The sequence below is a fragment of the Ambystoma mexicanum genome, chromosome 5p, assembly GCF_040938575.1.
Source record: "Ambystoma mexicanum isolate Mex_15411 chromosome 5p, UKY_AmexF1_1, whole genome shotgun sequence".
NCBI classification, from domain to species: domain Eukaryota; kingdom Metazoa; phylum Chordata; class Amphibia; order Caudata; family Ambystomatidae; genus Ambystoma; species Ambystoma mexicanum.
In genome coordinates, this window is record NC_090930.1 from 76774718 (window position 1) to 76791709 (window position 16992).

At 47.3% G+C, this 16992-nt stretch overlaps 1 protein-coding gene across 4 annotated transcripts in view; it reads left to right on the plus strand.

Moving 5' to 3' along the window:
- Nucleotides 1–16992, plus strand: part of EDA (ectodysplasin A) — a 2379945-nt gene that overhangs the window by 1891207 nt on the left and 471746 nt on the right. For all 4 annotated transcript variants that reach the window (XM_069612481.1, XM_069612482.1, XM_069612483.1 and 1 more), the window contains exon 6: nt 14621–14652. In XM_069612481.1, coding sequence (XP_069468582.1) covers nt 14621–14652 — 32 coding nt within the window. The remainder of the gene's footprint in view (nt 1–14620; nt 14653–16992) is intronic.

Here is a 16992-nt window from a genome sequence, read left to right on the forward strand (position 1 = left end):
TTGTCTGCACATATGGAGGCCTTCGAGGGACACCGACTCGAGGGACGTCGACGCGCAGCGCCCTGTACTGGGAAAAGAATTTCAGAGGCCAGCAAGCTGGAAGTGGATTTATCAAAGATTAGGAATACGTGGGAGGAACATCGAGTCGAAAGAATGTAACAGTTGGTAAGTAACTTGTTCTTCTCCCAGGTGTTACTGTGAATAACTATGTCATCCAAGAAGGTCATCCTAAATCCAGAGAATGGCCTTAGGGCTTGATCCATTCATCTCTGAAAGTTTGCGGGTGCCCTGCGATGACCAAAAGGGAGCACTTTGAATTGAAATAGTCCCACAGTAGTGGCGAAGGCAGTCTTTTCTCAGTCAGATGGAATCACTGGCACTTGCCAGTAGCCCTTAGTTCGATCAGTCATGGAGAGGAACTTTTCAGATACCAATCGATGGTTAGGTTTGTTTATCCTAGGCATATGATAGTTTTCAAACTGGGATATTGATCTAGTTGTCGCACTAGGACTATTGGCGAGCACCAGGGACATTGGGCCTCATTCCCAGTTTGCCGGTCTGGAAATAAGGGTGCCGGTAGCAAATTACTGGCACGCTTTCTGGACCGGCGAACTGCAACTGTGCCTGCCAGGGCTGTTGTGCCCGGCAGGTCTGACAGTGTTACAGGGTTGGTGGCAACCCACCCGTGGCACCGGCGGGTTACCGCCAACTTCGTAATGAGGCCCATTGTGATGGCCCTATAATATTAGAAGCCAACATTTTCTCCACTTCCTGTCACGCTATTTCTCTACGGACCTTTGGAATCTGGTAAGGTTTTAAATTAAAAACTTTATCAGGTGTTGTATGGATGTAATGAAAAAAACCTTCTACCCTGCCAGGTTTGCTGTTAAAAACATCAGGGAATTGCTTTAGTAGAGTTTGTAAGTCCTGTTTCCTACTGGGTGCTAAATCAATAGGAAATCAGATTTCTTCTGATTCATCAGTCAGGAGACTGTCCATCACCACTGTAGTTTCCTCAACTGTGTCCTGCTTCCACTCTTTTAGTATTTAGTATCTTTTTTATGTTATAAACTTGAGTTTTGGCTCATCAATTTGGTTGTGATACCCTATAATTACAGGGTCCCAATTTTTCTAAAACTTCATAAGGGCAATGCCAACAGGAAAGTATTTTGTATTCAGATGTGGGCAAAAGTACTAAAACCTTTTGACCAACCAAAAAAAAACAGGCAACATTGGTCTGGTCATAATCGGTTTTCTGTATTTCCTGGGATTTATTTAGGTGGGAATGAACTATGGACCTAACTACTACTGGCATGTGTTCCGTTAGACATTGTGCGGTCTGAGACAAAGGTAACATGGCCTCACCCCGTTCATCCCATGTTTCCCTAAGCATGTCAAGAACGTCTATAGGGTCCCGTCTATACAAGAGTTCAAATAGAGCGAATCCTAGAGATGCCTGAGGGGTCTTTCGGATAGAAAATGGGGCCCAGGGTACCATAGTATCCCCGTATTTCCCATCTGCTTCAACCTACATTTTGAGAACAGTCTTTAAAGTCTTATTCAATCGTTCCACTAGCCCATCTGTTTGTGGGTGATAAACCGAAGTTTAAGAGTTTTCATTTGTAGAACTTCTTTTACCTCACCCATCAGTTCACTCATGAAAAGTGGTTTCCTGATCAGTAAGGATCTCTTTGGGAAACCCTACTCTGGACAAAAAATAGAAGTAGATGCTTTAGAATTTGCTGTGTAGTGTTGGACCTCATGGTAAAGCTTCAGGGTACCAAGTAGCGTAATCTACAATTACCAGTATATATCTGTTCCCTAACTTTGAAGGTTCTAGAGGGCCACCATTGTTCATCCTTGTATGTGAAAAAGGAACAACAATAATAAGTAGGGGTTGCAAACGAACTGGAGGTGGAATATGAGAGATGGTTTTTGACATGATGGGCAAGTGAGAATAATGCTTTTTACTTCGGCATATAGCCCATGCCAGTAAAAACAATTCAATATTTGGGCTTTCGTTTTAGCAGCTCCCAAATGTTCTGCTGTAAGATGGGCATGGGCAACTTCTAGGACCATTTTTCTATGGCTGCGTGGCACCACAATTTGTGAACGAGACACGTCATCTGGTGCAACGTCACCCCTATAAAGTAGTCAATTTCTGAGGAAAGAATAATCCCTCTTTTTGTCTTCCTTCTTCCTCCAGAATAACCTTGAGGAGGGCCTCCACTAGTACTAGATCGTTACGCTGAGTGAAGGCTAAGTCAGGGATAATTTCAGTATCAATTTCATGAGCTGGGACCTTCTTTAGCTCAGGGTCAACCACAGGCTCGAAATCTGATGCCCCAAATCCCTTTGTTCCTCTCTCAGCGATTTGCAATTTAACTTTCCCTCTTAGTCTGGGAAACAGGGCTTTCGAGGTGATTGTGTCCTCCGACGTATTCCACATCTTTGACATTGATTACCACAGCTGTGCTGCTTCGGAAAACTGCTTTGGGGTAGACGTCCTGCGTCGATGACGTCGATACGCTCCTTCGAAGACCTCCTCCGACGGTCGACGTCACCGGATGTTATATGTAGGACGCACGACGTCCGTAGCCTCAGTTCTGTTTTTTCCACGAACGTGGTCGCTTTGTAATCTCGGCGCACCTCGGTTCTCTCTTGTTGAATAACGGTTCTTCTATTGTTGTTCCGAGAAAGATGTCTTTGTCTTCTGCTACTCCGAAGTCGGGCTTAAAGAAGTGTCAAGACTGCAGTTCCAAGATGTCACTTACGAACCCGCATGGCGAGAGCCACGCCACCGATGACTGTGACGAATGCCAGTCTTTGACTTCGAAGGCCTTGCGGGAGGGGAAGAAGAAGCTGTCGGTAGGTAGGGTTTCCAAACCCCGTAAGAAGAAATCAGCTGGACTTTTGACTGACGATTCGAGGGGCGACTCTCTGTGTCGGCGTAAGTCCAGGGGGTCTCGTTCTAGGAGTGGGTCCCGCCATTCCTCTGCCTCTTCGAGGCATTCACAGACGCGGCGTCACCGGTCGCCTTCCCCGTCCTCGTCAAAGGACTCCGCCAGACGGCGGGTGGCTTGTCCCACAAAACACTTGTCACCGGCCGAATGGGCTGAATTCCGCTGGCAGATGATGGCGATTTTTGAATCGCAGGGCTCTGTTCCGTCCGTGCCTTCGAGTGAAGCCGGCAGGGAACGCGCTAGAGCCACCGCTCGCACGCATTCAGGCTCGGCCGGTCGGCGCGGTCATCGGGAACCATTGAGGTCCCGATCGGACAAGGATGATCGCCACCGTGCCCGATCCAGGTCCTCAATGCCGTCGAGACCGTTGGAGCCTTGAGGCATTCGAAGAAGGCATCAACGCCGTTGGCGCCATGTCTGTCGAGGGATTTGCCTGAGGCTCCCGCTCCGAGGAAGTCGTTGACGCCATCAGCGCCGAGGCCGTCGGAGGCCACGCTCGGGTCTCCGGCCTCGAAGCCGTTGTCGAAGTTGTCGGCGCCTCGGTCGGCGTCAACACCACTCCCATCGGCGCCCTCGATGCCTTTTGAGGAAATTTTGCCGGAGGTGCCCCGGAGTGCTGTGGAAGCTCTGAGAAAGGCGCTCAGCAAGTCTGAGTGGCCTATATTTGACCCATACTCTGTTCCTCCTCCCAGGGTGGACTTGTTCCAACCCTTGGAGTACATTTCAGAGGTAGAGGAAGGGTCTGATGAAGAGGGGGTTGTGCCTCCTGAGGTTCCTGATGACCTGTTGTCTGGTCATAGCCAATTGGAAGACCTTCGTCAATCTTTACATAACGCAGGTGGTCTTGATACCTCCCCAGAGCTTGATTTTGGCAGGCCTGAGCCTGGTACACATGCTGACTCCTCGTACAGGCACCTCATGTCGAGGGTGACGGACTATCTGGGGTAGTCTGCTCCACCTGTGGATTTTCTGCAGGATGACCTGACAGATATCTTGGACCAAGGTCCACCCACTGACCCGGTGTTGCCATTTTATATGGCCTTACAAAGAAGGGTGGCGGCAGCTTGGACTGCTCCGGAGAGTCTCCCGGCAGTGAATAAGTCGTTGCTGAAAAAATACCGCGCAGCCAGTGGTGACCCCTGCTACTTGTCTACACACCCTACACCGGAGAGTTTGGTGATGCAGACGGCTATGGCCCCAGAAAAGCAGGCTGCGTACCCTGCAATCCCTCCTGATAGGGACGACAAACGCTTTGATGGTTGGGTGAAGAAGGTATTTTCTTCTGGGGGTATGGCTTTAAAGGCAGACAGCTCTGTTTGTGCCCTTGCAAGATTCACGCACACTCTGTGGAATTGTGTGTCGTTGGCGGCTGAACATATTCCCAAAGGGGAGGAACGGGATGGTTTTCTTGCCCTCGCTCAGGGTGGCAAGGATGACATGTGTGAAACTGTTCAGTTGGGTCTGGACATGGCAGACTGTGTCAGCCGGTCCGTGGTGGCGAGCACCGTGATGCGCAGATTTGCGTGGTTGCGGAAGTCAGGGTTTGCTCCTGATGTTCAGTCCCGGCTTCTCAACATGCCCTTTAATGGTGTCCATCTTTTTGGCAGCAAGGCTGACGAGAGCCTTGAAAGGTTGCAGACCTCCAAAGGTGCAGCAAAGTCCTTGAGCGCTGCAGTGCGTCAACCTCTGCCTTTTTGGTCTAGGGGACAGCAATGGAGGGGAGGATCCTTTCGATACTACTCTTCCTTTGATAGATTTAGGGGAGCTGCCAGTCAAAGGGGCCAACGCAGGAGTACCAGAGGTGGAAAGCAAGGTACTCGAGGTGCCAAAGCAGCTCTGGCAGTTGCCTCCTTGCCCTCAAGCACAGCCGCAGCCGCTTCGCTCAGTCATGAGGCCATGTCCCATGGTTTGCCGGTTGGGGGAAGGCTGGCACAGCATCTTGTAGAATGGCGTGCCATTACTTCAGATGTGTGGGTTCTGGAGATCATAGCCCACAGCTACTGTCTTCCTTTCCGGCAGAGGCCTCACGACAATCCACCGTGGAAGCTCTCTTTGAAGCGTCGGATCCGCTCCTTGCGCAGGAAATCCTATCCCTGCTAGAGAAAGGTGCCATAGAACTGGTACCTGTAGCGGAGAGGAACAAAGGATGGTATTCCCCATATTTTTTGATCCCGAAATAAGACAGAGGATTGAGACCCATCATTGACTTGCGTGGTTTGAACAAGCTCCTCAGGAAGGACAAGTTCAAGATGGTTACTCTTTTTCAAGTCCTCCAGGCCCTTCAACTTCAGGATTGGTTGGTGTCTCTTGACCTCAAGGATGCTTACTTTCATGTGCCGATTCATCCCAAGCGCAGGAAGTACCTGAGGTTTGCGGCTGGCAACTCGCATTTTCAGTTTCGGGTCCTGCCGTTCGGATTGACCCCCGCCCGAGGGTCTTCATCAAGCTGATGTTGGTGGTGGCAGCGCATCTCAGGAAAGGGGGGATTCACATCTACCCCTACCTGGACGATTGGTCGATCAGGGCACGCTCTCCAGAGCAAGTCCTGGATCATCTGTACGTCACCTGCCACTCCCTTCACAAGCTGGGCTTCTCCCTCAACTTAAAGAAGTCTCATGTGACACCTACCCAGCGGCTCCAGTACATCGGGGCAGTGCTAGACACATCATTGGGGCAGTGTTCGCCTCCCCTGGTGAGGGCTCACAACATTCTGCAGATGGTGGACAAGTTTCAACATGCCCAGAGTCTCCTGGCATTCGAGTTCTTGAGATTGCTCGGCATCCTGGCATCCTGAATTTTACTGGTGCCAGAGGCCAGGCTGCGGATGAGATCTCTGCAGTGAGCAATCAAGATGCTGTGGTCACAGTTCTCCGGCAGGATGTCGGACCCCGTTCAGTTTCTGCCCTCGGTCGCCCAGGACCTTCTGTGGTGGGCCGTCGAAGGAAATCTGTTCAAAGGGGCTCCGTTTTGGCAACCGTGGTCGGAGGTGACGATCGTGACGGACGCATCCCTTATGGGTTGGGGAGCTTGTGCCAATGAGCTGACAGCCAGCAGTCGTTGGTCTCCATCGGAGTCCAGACTCCACATCAATCTCTTAGAGCTGCGGGCTGTCAGGCTAGCCCTGAAGGCTTTTCTGCCATCTGTGCGAGGGAAGAATGTCCTGATTATGACGGACAATACAGTGGCCATGCACTACCTCAACAAAAAGGGCGGGGTCAGGTTCACTCCCACTGTGCAGAGAGGCGATGCAGCTCTGGTTCTGGGCCATCCAGCAGGAAATTTCGATCTCGGCAGTTCATCTGACCGGAGACAAAAACGTGGTGGCGGACGCTCTGAGCAGGCACAGCACGGTTTCTCACGAGTGGGAGCTGGTTCAGGAAGTTCTTTTGGAGATCTTCGTCCTTTGGGGAACCCCACAAGTGGATCTCTTTGCCACCAGTGTCAACCCGGAAGTGCGAGAGATTCTGCTTGTGGGAATTTCCTACAAGAGGAGCCTTAGGGGACACGTTCGTAGTGGAGTGGTCCTTCCCACTGCTCTACGCTCTTCCCTCCAGCCCCGTCATTCCGCAGATGTTGCAGAGGTTTGGTTCCCGGATGATCCTCATTGCTCCGGAATGGGCCAGGAGAGAGCGGTACCCGGACCTTCTAGACATGTCCATCTGCCCACACGTCGTCTTCCCTACCGAGATGATCTGCTCTCACGGGATGGGGGTCGAGTTCTCCATCCAGAAGTCAAGTCTCTCACCCTTCATGCTTGGTATCCGAAAGGCTGATATATAAGGATTGGGACCTCCCTGAAGATGTGATGGAGGTATTGCTTTCGGCCAGAAGGCCCGCAACGAAATCCCTGTACCGTTGCCGTTGGAAGAAGTTCTGCGACTGGTGCAGAGTACAGAATGTGGATCCTTTCCAATGATCCATTCTTTTGGTTTTGTCTTTTTTGCTTTCTTTAGCCCACAAGGGCCTGCATCTGGGTACCATTAACGGTTACCTGGCGGCGCTGACAATATTTAAGCGCTTGTCTGAGGAATGTTCTTATTTTAAAATCCCTTTGATTTCTCAGTTCCTAAAAGGGCTAACTCATGTGTTTCCACCGTCGCATTTCCAGGTGCCGGGATGGGATTTGAATTTGATTTTAAAGTTCCTAATGGGAGCTCCGTTTGAGCCCTTGCATTCTTGTCCATTGAGACTATTGTCCTTTAAAATTGTATTTTTAGTCGCGGTTACTTCCGCCTGCAGAGTGAGTGAGTTGCAGGCACTTTCCACCAAACCACCCTTCACTGTGTTCCATAAGGACAGAGTTATCCTTAGGGTACGGCCTTCCTTTCTTCCAAAGGTTGTGTCGGAAATCCATCTGAGCCAGAAGGTAATTCTTCCGGCATTCTATCCGCCTACACATCCTGGTAAGGAAGAGGAGAGGCTCCATAGGTTGGAACCGTTGGAGAGCTTTGAGTTTCTATCTCTCACGGATGTCCCAGGTCAGAGTGGACGATCAGCTCTTTATTGGTTACGCTGGAAGGCATTTAAGTCAGGCTGTTTCCAAGCAGAACTTGTCTAGATGGATCATTTTGACCATCTCTGAGTGTTATAGTTTGGTGGGAAAGGACCCTCCAGTTGGCTTACAGGCTCATTCTACTAGGGGTATGGCTGCCTCCACGGCACTACAGAGGGGTGTTCCGATTCGCAATATTTGCGAAGCAGCCACATGTGCCTCTGTCCGTACTTTTTTGAAACATTATTCCCTGTAATCTATCCATGGGCAAGATTTGGCCTTTGGCAAGGCAGTCCTCTATTCTCCAATTTGGGCATTCTAAAAAATTCTAAATTCTTTTCCCTCCTCCTTACGTTGGTACTGCTTTGGGAGTCTGTCAAAGATGTGGAATACATCAGAGGATACAATCCCCTCGAAGAACAAGTTACTTTCTTACCTGGTAACGTTCTTTCGATGGGATGTTCCTCCGACGTATTTCACATCGTACCCTCCTACCTGCCCCACTACAGAATTTCTTATGCGATTGCAGCCTCTGTTTCCGCAAGGCTTTCTGTAGTAATACTGGCAGCAGATTGGTGCCACACACACGTTCTGGGGGAAAATACTACAACTGAGGCTACGGGCATCGTGCGTCCTACATATAACATCCAGTGACGTCGACTGTCGGAGGAGGTCCTCGAAGGAGCGTATCGACGTCATCGACACAGGACGCCTACGCCGAAAAGGTTTTATGAAGCAGCACAGCTGTGGTAATCAATGTCAAAGATGTGGAATACGTCAGAGGAACATCCCATCGAAAGAATGTTACCAGATAAGAAAGTAACTTGTTCTTCTCCAAGATACCTTGTGCTACCTGGGTTTGACATGATAGGTTTGTTTGCCATTGTTTTGTAAGAGCATTTTGACATCCCCTCTAAACTCTGGGTCTATTACATTGGCCATCACATCTATGCCAAATTTGCAGGTCAATCCTGACTTCAAAGTTAACCTGATGTAAGTGCTGGGAGTAGGAGTCCATACGAAATATGTCAGTATTAGTTATCTTTCGCCAGGTTCTAGGACTACTTCTCTACTTCTCTACTACTGGCGAGATCAAATCCTATGGATTCTTTAGTTGCCACTTCGGGGATACTAGCTTGTTCGGTAAATTTGATAACATTAAGGGTCCCCCAGTTTGTGTCAATCAGATCAGATTCCACTCCTGACACCATATGTAAGGGTGCAGAAGTCAGACTTTTATTAAAGAAAAAATGGTTAGAAAAATATCTCTCTGTCCCTAAAACTAAGGGGGGGATCTCCCTACCTCTAAAGAAACAAATCGAAATGTCAGGAAGTCTGAAACTAAAGTAGTCAGTCCCTCTTGTGTCCAAAGAAAACCTACTTCTGCCACTGGTACTGATATACTGCTATAATTGCGTAAGGATTGTATTTACTTCAAATAAACAGTATTCTTGGTGTTCTCAGTAAACAGATAAGTCTCTAGTTTTTCTGACAATAAAGTGATGCAAAATAATGTTACAAAATTGCAAGTACCAAAGCTAGGGTGATGCTCCTTTCCATTATGGTTAATTATTGTTCCAAGGGGCACTGGATAGCACACAAAGAATTATCTCTTGGATTCCCAGCCTTTCAATCCCCCTAACTTGGCATACTCTTCTACCAAGTATAGGTTTTGCTTCATCAATTCCAGAGTTTGGTGTTCCCCTGGTTTCCAATTTTCTAGGTGAGAGCGAGTCCCAGACGCGCAAATGTGATCCTCATAAAATGTGCTTCTCGTCGGCTTATTTGAATGCGAGTCCCAAGATTAGCACAGGTTTGTTGCCCCTTGGTTAACTCTCCTGCCAAGTATGAACACTTTCAGTCACTTTTGGGTCCCAGACTCCCTTCATTCAACTCTTATATTCACTTTTGAGCTTCCTTGGACCTACAACACATTCTGGTAAACCTGTGTACCTATTCTCTCTCTGTTCTCCAGTATCAGTGTTTTCCCAGCTCTTGTGTTGCTCGTCTAGTCTCTGGCAACTCCCTGGTGAATGGCGGGGTCTGCAGTGGTTCCGCAGGCATCGCTTTCTTTGGTTGCACGTCCTGCCTTGCAAGCGGATCGTGGGGGCTGGAGTCACCTGGAAGTAAGTATTGGTAACAACTCTGTCGGTCCTTCCTGATCAGACCTTGGTCGGGGTTCCCTTTCCCTCCCTTTGTTGCTTCCCGTTAGTCTTCTCTCTCTGCCGTTCCTCCTCGGAAGATCGTTCTTTCTGAGCTCCATGGCTGCGCTCCTTTTGAACTCCTGCACCAACCAGCTGTGTTCGTTCAGGCACTTGACATTGCGAAAAAGACCAGGCCGATCAGAGTGATCTACTTCCTCCCAGTACTGGTTTCCCACTCTGAGGCAGGACAATCAGTATTCTCTAATAAGTGAAGGTTTTCAAGTATATTAGAGTCACTAACCTGCAACAGATTATATTGGTTCTGCCTACAAAGGAGGGGGAAGGATTTCAAATCTGAATCAGAATGGGTATTATGGCGGAAGAATACTGAGTTCTCTGAGAACAATTGTTCCCAATTCCATAGGGGACTTCCCTGCCCATGTGATCCTTCCTCGGTGCACTATCCCCAGGGGGATTATTGTACTGTGGATGCACCACCCTGGCCCCATGGGAAAGGTGTCCCCCTAGGGAAGAAGGGACGATATCCTCAGATTTGTCACAAAGTAGAGTCCAAACTTGTAGGCGATGGTTCCAGTCTCTTGTGGGCAAGGATCACAATTTAAAGAGATAAGGATCCAGAAGGCAAAAAATAATCCAAAATGGAACAGTTTTCATGAGTCACAAAGAAAGGCAAATCAGACAGTCTTGTAACCAGAGCTTCCTAGGAATCCCGGCACTTGGAGGAGACAAGGATTCACAGAGTTAGTAGGACACAGAGGGAGCGGAACACTGATATACAGAACAAGCTCTGAGAACACTTGGTACAGGATCCAAATCAGCAGACTGAGAAGGTCAGGGACAATCCAAGTACGGCAATGACCAGTTAATCAAAAGTACATGTGTGAATCCAATGACCGGTCCAGGGCAAGCAGAGTTTGTGAACAGCAGGACTAAAAAATGACAACCAGGGATAATCTGAAAAGATGAGGTCTAGTAGCAAGATTCAGAAGTCTGGAAACATAAGGCAAATAATCAAAAAGCCATTCAGAAGACTTGCTTAGTTGAGAAGCGCCACAAGACGATGGGCCTCATTCTAAGTTTGCCGGTCCAGTAACAACGTGGTAAGATTACCGGCACCGTTGCTTCTGGACCGGCAAACTATGGGTTTGCCTGCCAGAAATGCTGTGCCTGACAGGTCTGACCCTGCAGGCACAGTGGCCACAGTAGGTAGACCTATCACGGAAGCACCGGCACCGTTTACAACGGTGCCGGTGCTTCCGTGGTCCCCATTCCCATGGGGACTTACAATTTGCCAGCGCCTGACTTTCTGGGCCGCCGGGTTTGTAATCTCCTGGTGGCACCGAGAAGCCAGTCGCCAGTAAATAATTACGGGTCCAACAGCAACCTGCCGGTAGCACTGGCACGGTTACCTGCGGACGCGTAATAAGGTCCGCTGTCTCAGTTCCTATAACAGAGATTGTGGCTTCTGAACACTGAGTACCTGGCGTGATGGTATCATCACATGTCTTGGACCGCTCAGTCTATTGGGAAATGTAGTTCCCTTCCCGCCTTTGTTGCCGAGCCTCCACTGCAAGCGCTTCTGCCGACAGCTCATTGTTGCATGGGTGGAGGGTTGCATATGGTGGTTCATGACCTCTTTCCTTCGACCCGCCAGATTGGATAAATCCTCAGTCTTCTCAAGAAGCCAACACTGGAAACCGACAATCTCAGCAACATCACCTATCTTGCTTTCTGAGGTCAAATCCTTTAGAAAGTAATAGTCACGCAACATCAACGCTGACAACCTGCTTCCGGCCTAAACGAAACCGCTATCATCAAGGTGATCCACAATGCTCTTCACTTTCTTGACAAAGGCCATCCTATCCTCCTAGTTCTACCTCGACCTCTCAGCAGTATTCGACACAGTAGACTACCAGACACTCAACAACATTCTACATTGCCACATTGTGATCAGCAAAAGCACTCGCAGCTGGTTGAAATCCAACTGCTTACCCCCCCAATTTGTCAATGGATTCCTCCAGATCACCAACTCTATCCATCAACGATGGAGTCCCGCAAGAATCCATCCCCTCCCTGTGCCTCTTAATCCTTTACATGGAAGCGGTCAGAACCCTCCTGGCTCAAAACAACATCCACATCCACCAATATGCAGATGACACGTAGCTCTACATCAATATATCCTCCATTGAACACATCTCCAGGCTCAAGGTCTGCCTCACATTGATCAAGTCCTGGATGTCGAGTGTTTTCCTGAAGATAAACCCTTCCAAGACAGAGTTCCTCCTTCTGACCTACAACACAGAACACCCTGACATCCAGACCTGGCTCTCCTCTATCACCCTCGAAGGCTTCACACCCCAGTTGACCAACTGTACTCAGTCCTTTGGGTTGTGATTAGACTTTGCCCTGAAGTCTCCAAACTACCTTGCTAAGAACCTCAGCATCTCCAAAGGAGTACAATCCACCAGAAGTAAAGACATGTGCAGTCTTATACTCTGCTACTGCAGGAAGGAAAGAAAACGAAGAGAGGTCTTGTGTGTCTTTGCCCTAAACTCTTGAATCTTCTCCCCATCAAAAGGAGATTCTACCTTTCAGTTCTACATTTCAGGAAGGAGCTCAAGACCCTCCTCTTCAAGGAATGGCTTCTTCCCAACACCTAGGTCCACACACCTTCCACTCCCTACCTAAACTGTGACTAGGTAATCTACTACAATGTTTCCTCCTCTATTTGCAGTGGTTGAAGGAGGCGAGAGCGGTGCTCCTCTACTTAAAATAAAAAAAGTAAAGAAACTTTCCGTAATGGTTTAGTTTTAAAAGGAAAGTGTAGGAAGAAGTTGAAACTTGCACTTTAGTGCACTGCACTGAACATTCCCTTAAATAGCATTTGTTCTTGTTTGGGGGTTTGGTTTGCATGTGGGAGGGGTCGTGGCGATGGGGTTTGTGGAGAGCCGGGGCAGGCCAGCAGGGAACATAATTCAATTCCTTCTTTTCATACACTTTGACCACTTCCTATTTGGTTGTAGATCTCTTACTGCCTAATTTCTGACCTCCCTCCCCATTGTTAGCTCTGCGCTTGTGCATTTCCTTCTATGACTTGCAAAGTTCTCCATTGCTTCCCGAAGCTCAATCCGTGCACAATAAATACCCTAACAATCGTCATAATAATAAAAATCCCAGAGCTCTACAAACTGGTATAGCCTGGATATTCACACAGAGCTGCGCTCCGTCAAGCTTCTCACTGGGATCTGCTGAGCAAGCAGGGCGTCATTGATGTGTTTCCTTATCTTTGCAGGAGCATCACTGTTAGCCCTGCTGCCAGCACACCCCACCTTTACACTGGCCACTCCTAAGTCCAGACTGCATTCATGACCAGCCTTGCTGCTGGTGCCACACCAATTTTCACCCAGGCCACTAGAATTATAAAGCTTAATTATATCCCTTGGAATTCTTAGAATGCATTCTCAAGGGACACTCTGAGGGCTATCAAATATTGGTCCCTGGTTGGGGCGTGGTTTGTCCTCCCAGCCAATTGCGAGGCTCGGAGCAGGGACATTATCATACTGTAATCCTAGCGCTGTGATCCTCCTCAGGGCTGGAGGCGGTCATCTCCCTGCCGGGCACCCCAGGTAAGTGCTCCCCCATCTCTACCACCTCCCTTCCCACAGATTTCTCTCCCTCCCGCTCCACTAACCTCCTTTCTCATCCTGTGCCGCAAACAGTAATATTCAGGGCACGTCCCGTTCCATGACACGACTCCAGGGTAAGGTAGAAGGGACAATTAGTCCCTTGTCACCCGATCATGGTGGCCATCTTTTTTTTCTTCTTTTTTTCTGTTGCGAAACACGCAACTGGTAACAGACACTGTTAGTACCCTGGTCTAATGGGCTTGAGTACTAATAGCAATAGGCCCCTAGCTCAGGGGCAGTTACGCCCCAGGGCCTGCGTTAAGGCCCTCTTTTCGATTGGGCATGTAACTAAGGGCACCAGGGCTTTACCTGAAGTGGTAATGACCCCCAGCTCGGGGCTCATTGTTTAAGTATAACCCGCAGTTTGGTTTATGTAGCCCTGCATTCTAAGGCTACTAGCAGCACAGGTGCACCCACAGCCAATACCCTGCCACTGCATAGGCAGATTTATGTGCAAACAACTTTTATATATTACTCCTACGTCCCGTCCCCTTCCTTCCATCTTGTATTGCCACCCCCGCGAGCCAGTACATTTAAAGGGGAAATGTCTTTTTCTGGTGGAAAAAAGGTTCCATTCCCGTCCCTCGCGATGGGCGCCCATACACGATGGAGGAAAGTGGACTATGGACTAGGAGTACATTAGTCACTCCAGTGTGTAACACTTCATTTATATACAATGTATACCATAGTTACTCTATATGTTGCCCTACAGGTGTTTTAGTATGCATCTCCCATGATCCTTGATTATTAACGATGTTGATTATGGGAGTTGAAGGCTAAAACATCTAGAGGGCCACATAATGAGTAACCATGCTCTATAGTATCAAGAGTAATAGGTCCTACCCTCAGGCCATATAAGGCATTATGGGACAGAAAGCCTAAGTACAAATCCTTGCTGCACACGAGCCTGAAACTCTGTCGCAAGGCCCATAACACCTGTTACAGTGTTTATCACAGGACAAACACCCCAGGCAGATAAAAGCCTGAATTGGCCCTGCAGAGCGTAAAACATGTTTATTATGCACAGATCCCAGCAACATTTACTTTACTCCCTGAGCTGTTTCATTAGTATCCTTCCAATTTCTATTGCTGCCTATCATGGTACCTCTGTGTACCATTTCAAGATTTAACTTGCTCTCACCTTGTTTAGGCTCCGCTACACCATGTATGTGGTATATATTGCTATGTGAAACAAATATGTATTGGTGATTTCATTCAGTGCAAAATGATTGGTTGTGAATGCAGCTACAGATTGTTAAAATTAGGAAACCGCTGTGGCAAACGCTTTAAAACCTGTTCCACTATATGTTCCAGGTGGGGACAAAGCAGCCGCTCGAATAACACAGGTTAGTTTTTACACTTTTGAGAAATAAATATGTTCAGCAATATTGGATTTTTTGAGAAATGTAGTGTTTTAAAAATGATTTGCATGCTGTAAATTATAATTTTCCACTGTGGCATTTTTCTGAATCCTCACGTTTTGCTGTCGTTTATTTGGATCTTAAAATGTAATACTTATGCAATACAATCATATACATTCAAATAGATTAATACGAAGTGCATTTATTTCAAAAGCTGCTATAATCATTTATTTACATTGTGTTGTGGTCTATCATCTCATGTAGTAAACGTAGCACAATATTTGCACCAATTGCAAGACATTTTGTAAACCTAAACTAGCTCCTGGGTTCTGTATTGTCTTTTTCTTTTATTGTTATTTATTTTATTTAATGTGTTATAGTTTTCAATTAAAACTTTACACATATACATTCATCATTTAGATAGCATACTACAAGAACAATTCATTCATATAATATTATATGGTGATACTAGTATTAAAACAAGTATCATACAAATAACAGTATAAACAGCAATACATACCATACTAGCGGAATCTATTTCATATACATTTAAAGCCTTAAAAACCAAGGCCGCAGCCTTACTATTCCTGTTAAAAATACCAGATAGCAACATTAGTATTATACTCATTGTTATTGCAAAGCACACATGCGTTCTTATGAGTGAGTTGTGACCAAGCTTGTCGGAATAGATGAGCTTTTCATACCTTGGAAATGTTGGCTTTGAGGTGAAGGGATGCGTTTGGAGTTCTATAAGGTAAACGTTTTACATGTAATGTTCTTGCCTCAAACATTTGTATCTCACACGTGGAAAGACAGCAGGCTCCACGAACCCGACTTTCAATATTTGTTCTGCTTATAGTGTAAGTGCCGATTTAGGATCCGCCAGATTAGTTTTTACAAACTAAGAAAAGTGTTTAAAGTCTGCCATCTTGTTAATCAGGAGCCAGTATAATACTGGTGTAAGGGACTCAGTTTAATTTAGCCCCCTGGAATAAAATGGGTTGAAGGCTCTTGTGTTCATTAAAGGTTGTCCATTATGTTGGCTGCAAGCTTTCAGTGTATCATATCACAAAAGTCTGTAGTGTAGAGATTCACAGATAGACTAGCACTGCATTATCTCAGAATACGCCATTTTGACTAGGTTGCACAGGAAACAAAGGTAGCAAAGACACTCATGATAACGTTATTGACCTGTGGGCCAAATGACAAATCACTGTTCAGTGTAAACCGCAGCTTCTGATCATTTATAGATCCTGTTAGCAGAGGGCCGGTATAGTGAGCTAATCAAACCCTTTTGTGGTGGCATTTTCAGATTCCCATCAGGAGAACTTTAGTCTAATTTGGGCAGAGCCAATTCATTTGCTTCCAGTGCTGACCTCCTAGCCAATTGAGGAGCTCAGAATGCAGGTTTGCACTACTATCCTGATGTTTGGGATGCCACCATCTTCCCTTCCGGGCCGCTGCCTTGCATTGCCCTGGCCAGCACCACTCTTCATGTACCTGCTGCTCATTGCTTCTGCACTAGCCGCTCACCTCTTTATTATTACCGGGCATCTATTGTGCAATTATTGGGTATATTGCAGCCATCTATGATCTGACTAGGGGATTGTAAGAAGTATTGGATGACTATGTCGAGATGGTTGCAGCCCTAAACTCCTCATTTACCAAACCAGGCACCAAGGAGAAGAAATACGTGCAGACCAGCCAGGGCTGGTATGACAAGGAGTGTCGACTGTGCAAGGGGAATATCTTTACATGCCCTAAAGAGGGACTAATTGTAGACATAAAAAACTAGAGGTTGCTTAGATCTATCTGTAAAACTATTAGGAATAAGAAAAAGCTTTCCCACCATGAAAGATGGGAAACCATGCATGTGCGTGCAAGGCCAATGACAAGCGCACCTTTTGGAAGCTTGCATTGGGCATGGCTCCAGATGTCTCCTGTTATCTGCAATATAGTATTCCAACCGACACTTAATGAACTTCTACAAGGACTCAGGGGTCCTCAGTAACTCACTGAACTTGGGTGTACAAAATGGGGACTCACTTGAGTATGTACCAGACCTGTAGTAAGTGTGCAGGTGGTTGAGAAGGCTGTATGTGCCCTTGGGTGTGGGAAAGCACCTGGCCCTGACTGTACACCCATGCACCTCTCTAAAGACAAATCGGTAATATGGGCCCCGGCTTTGACACAAGTCTTTAACGCTGTTATAAAGCTGGGATCCATCCCTCCCACTTGGTGGGAGGACATAATCCCTATATTTAAGAAGGGCTCAAAAGACTCCCCTAAAAAACTACCGCCCCATCTCCCTGTTAGATGGGGCAA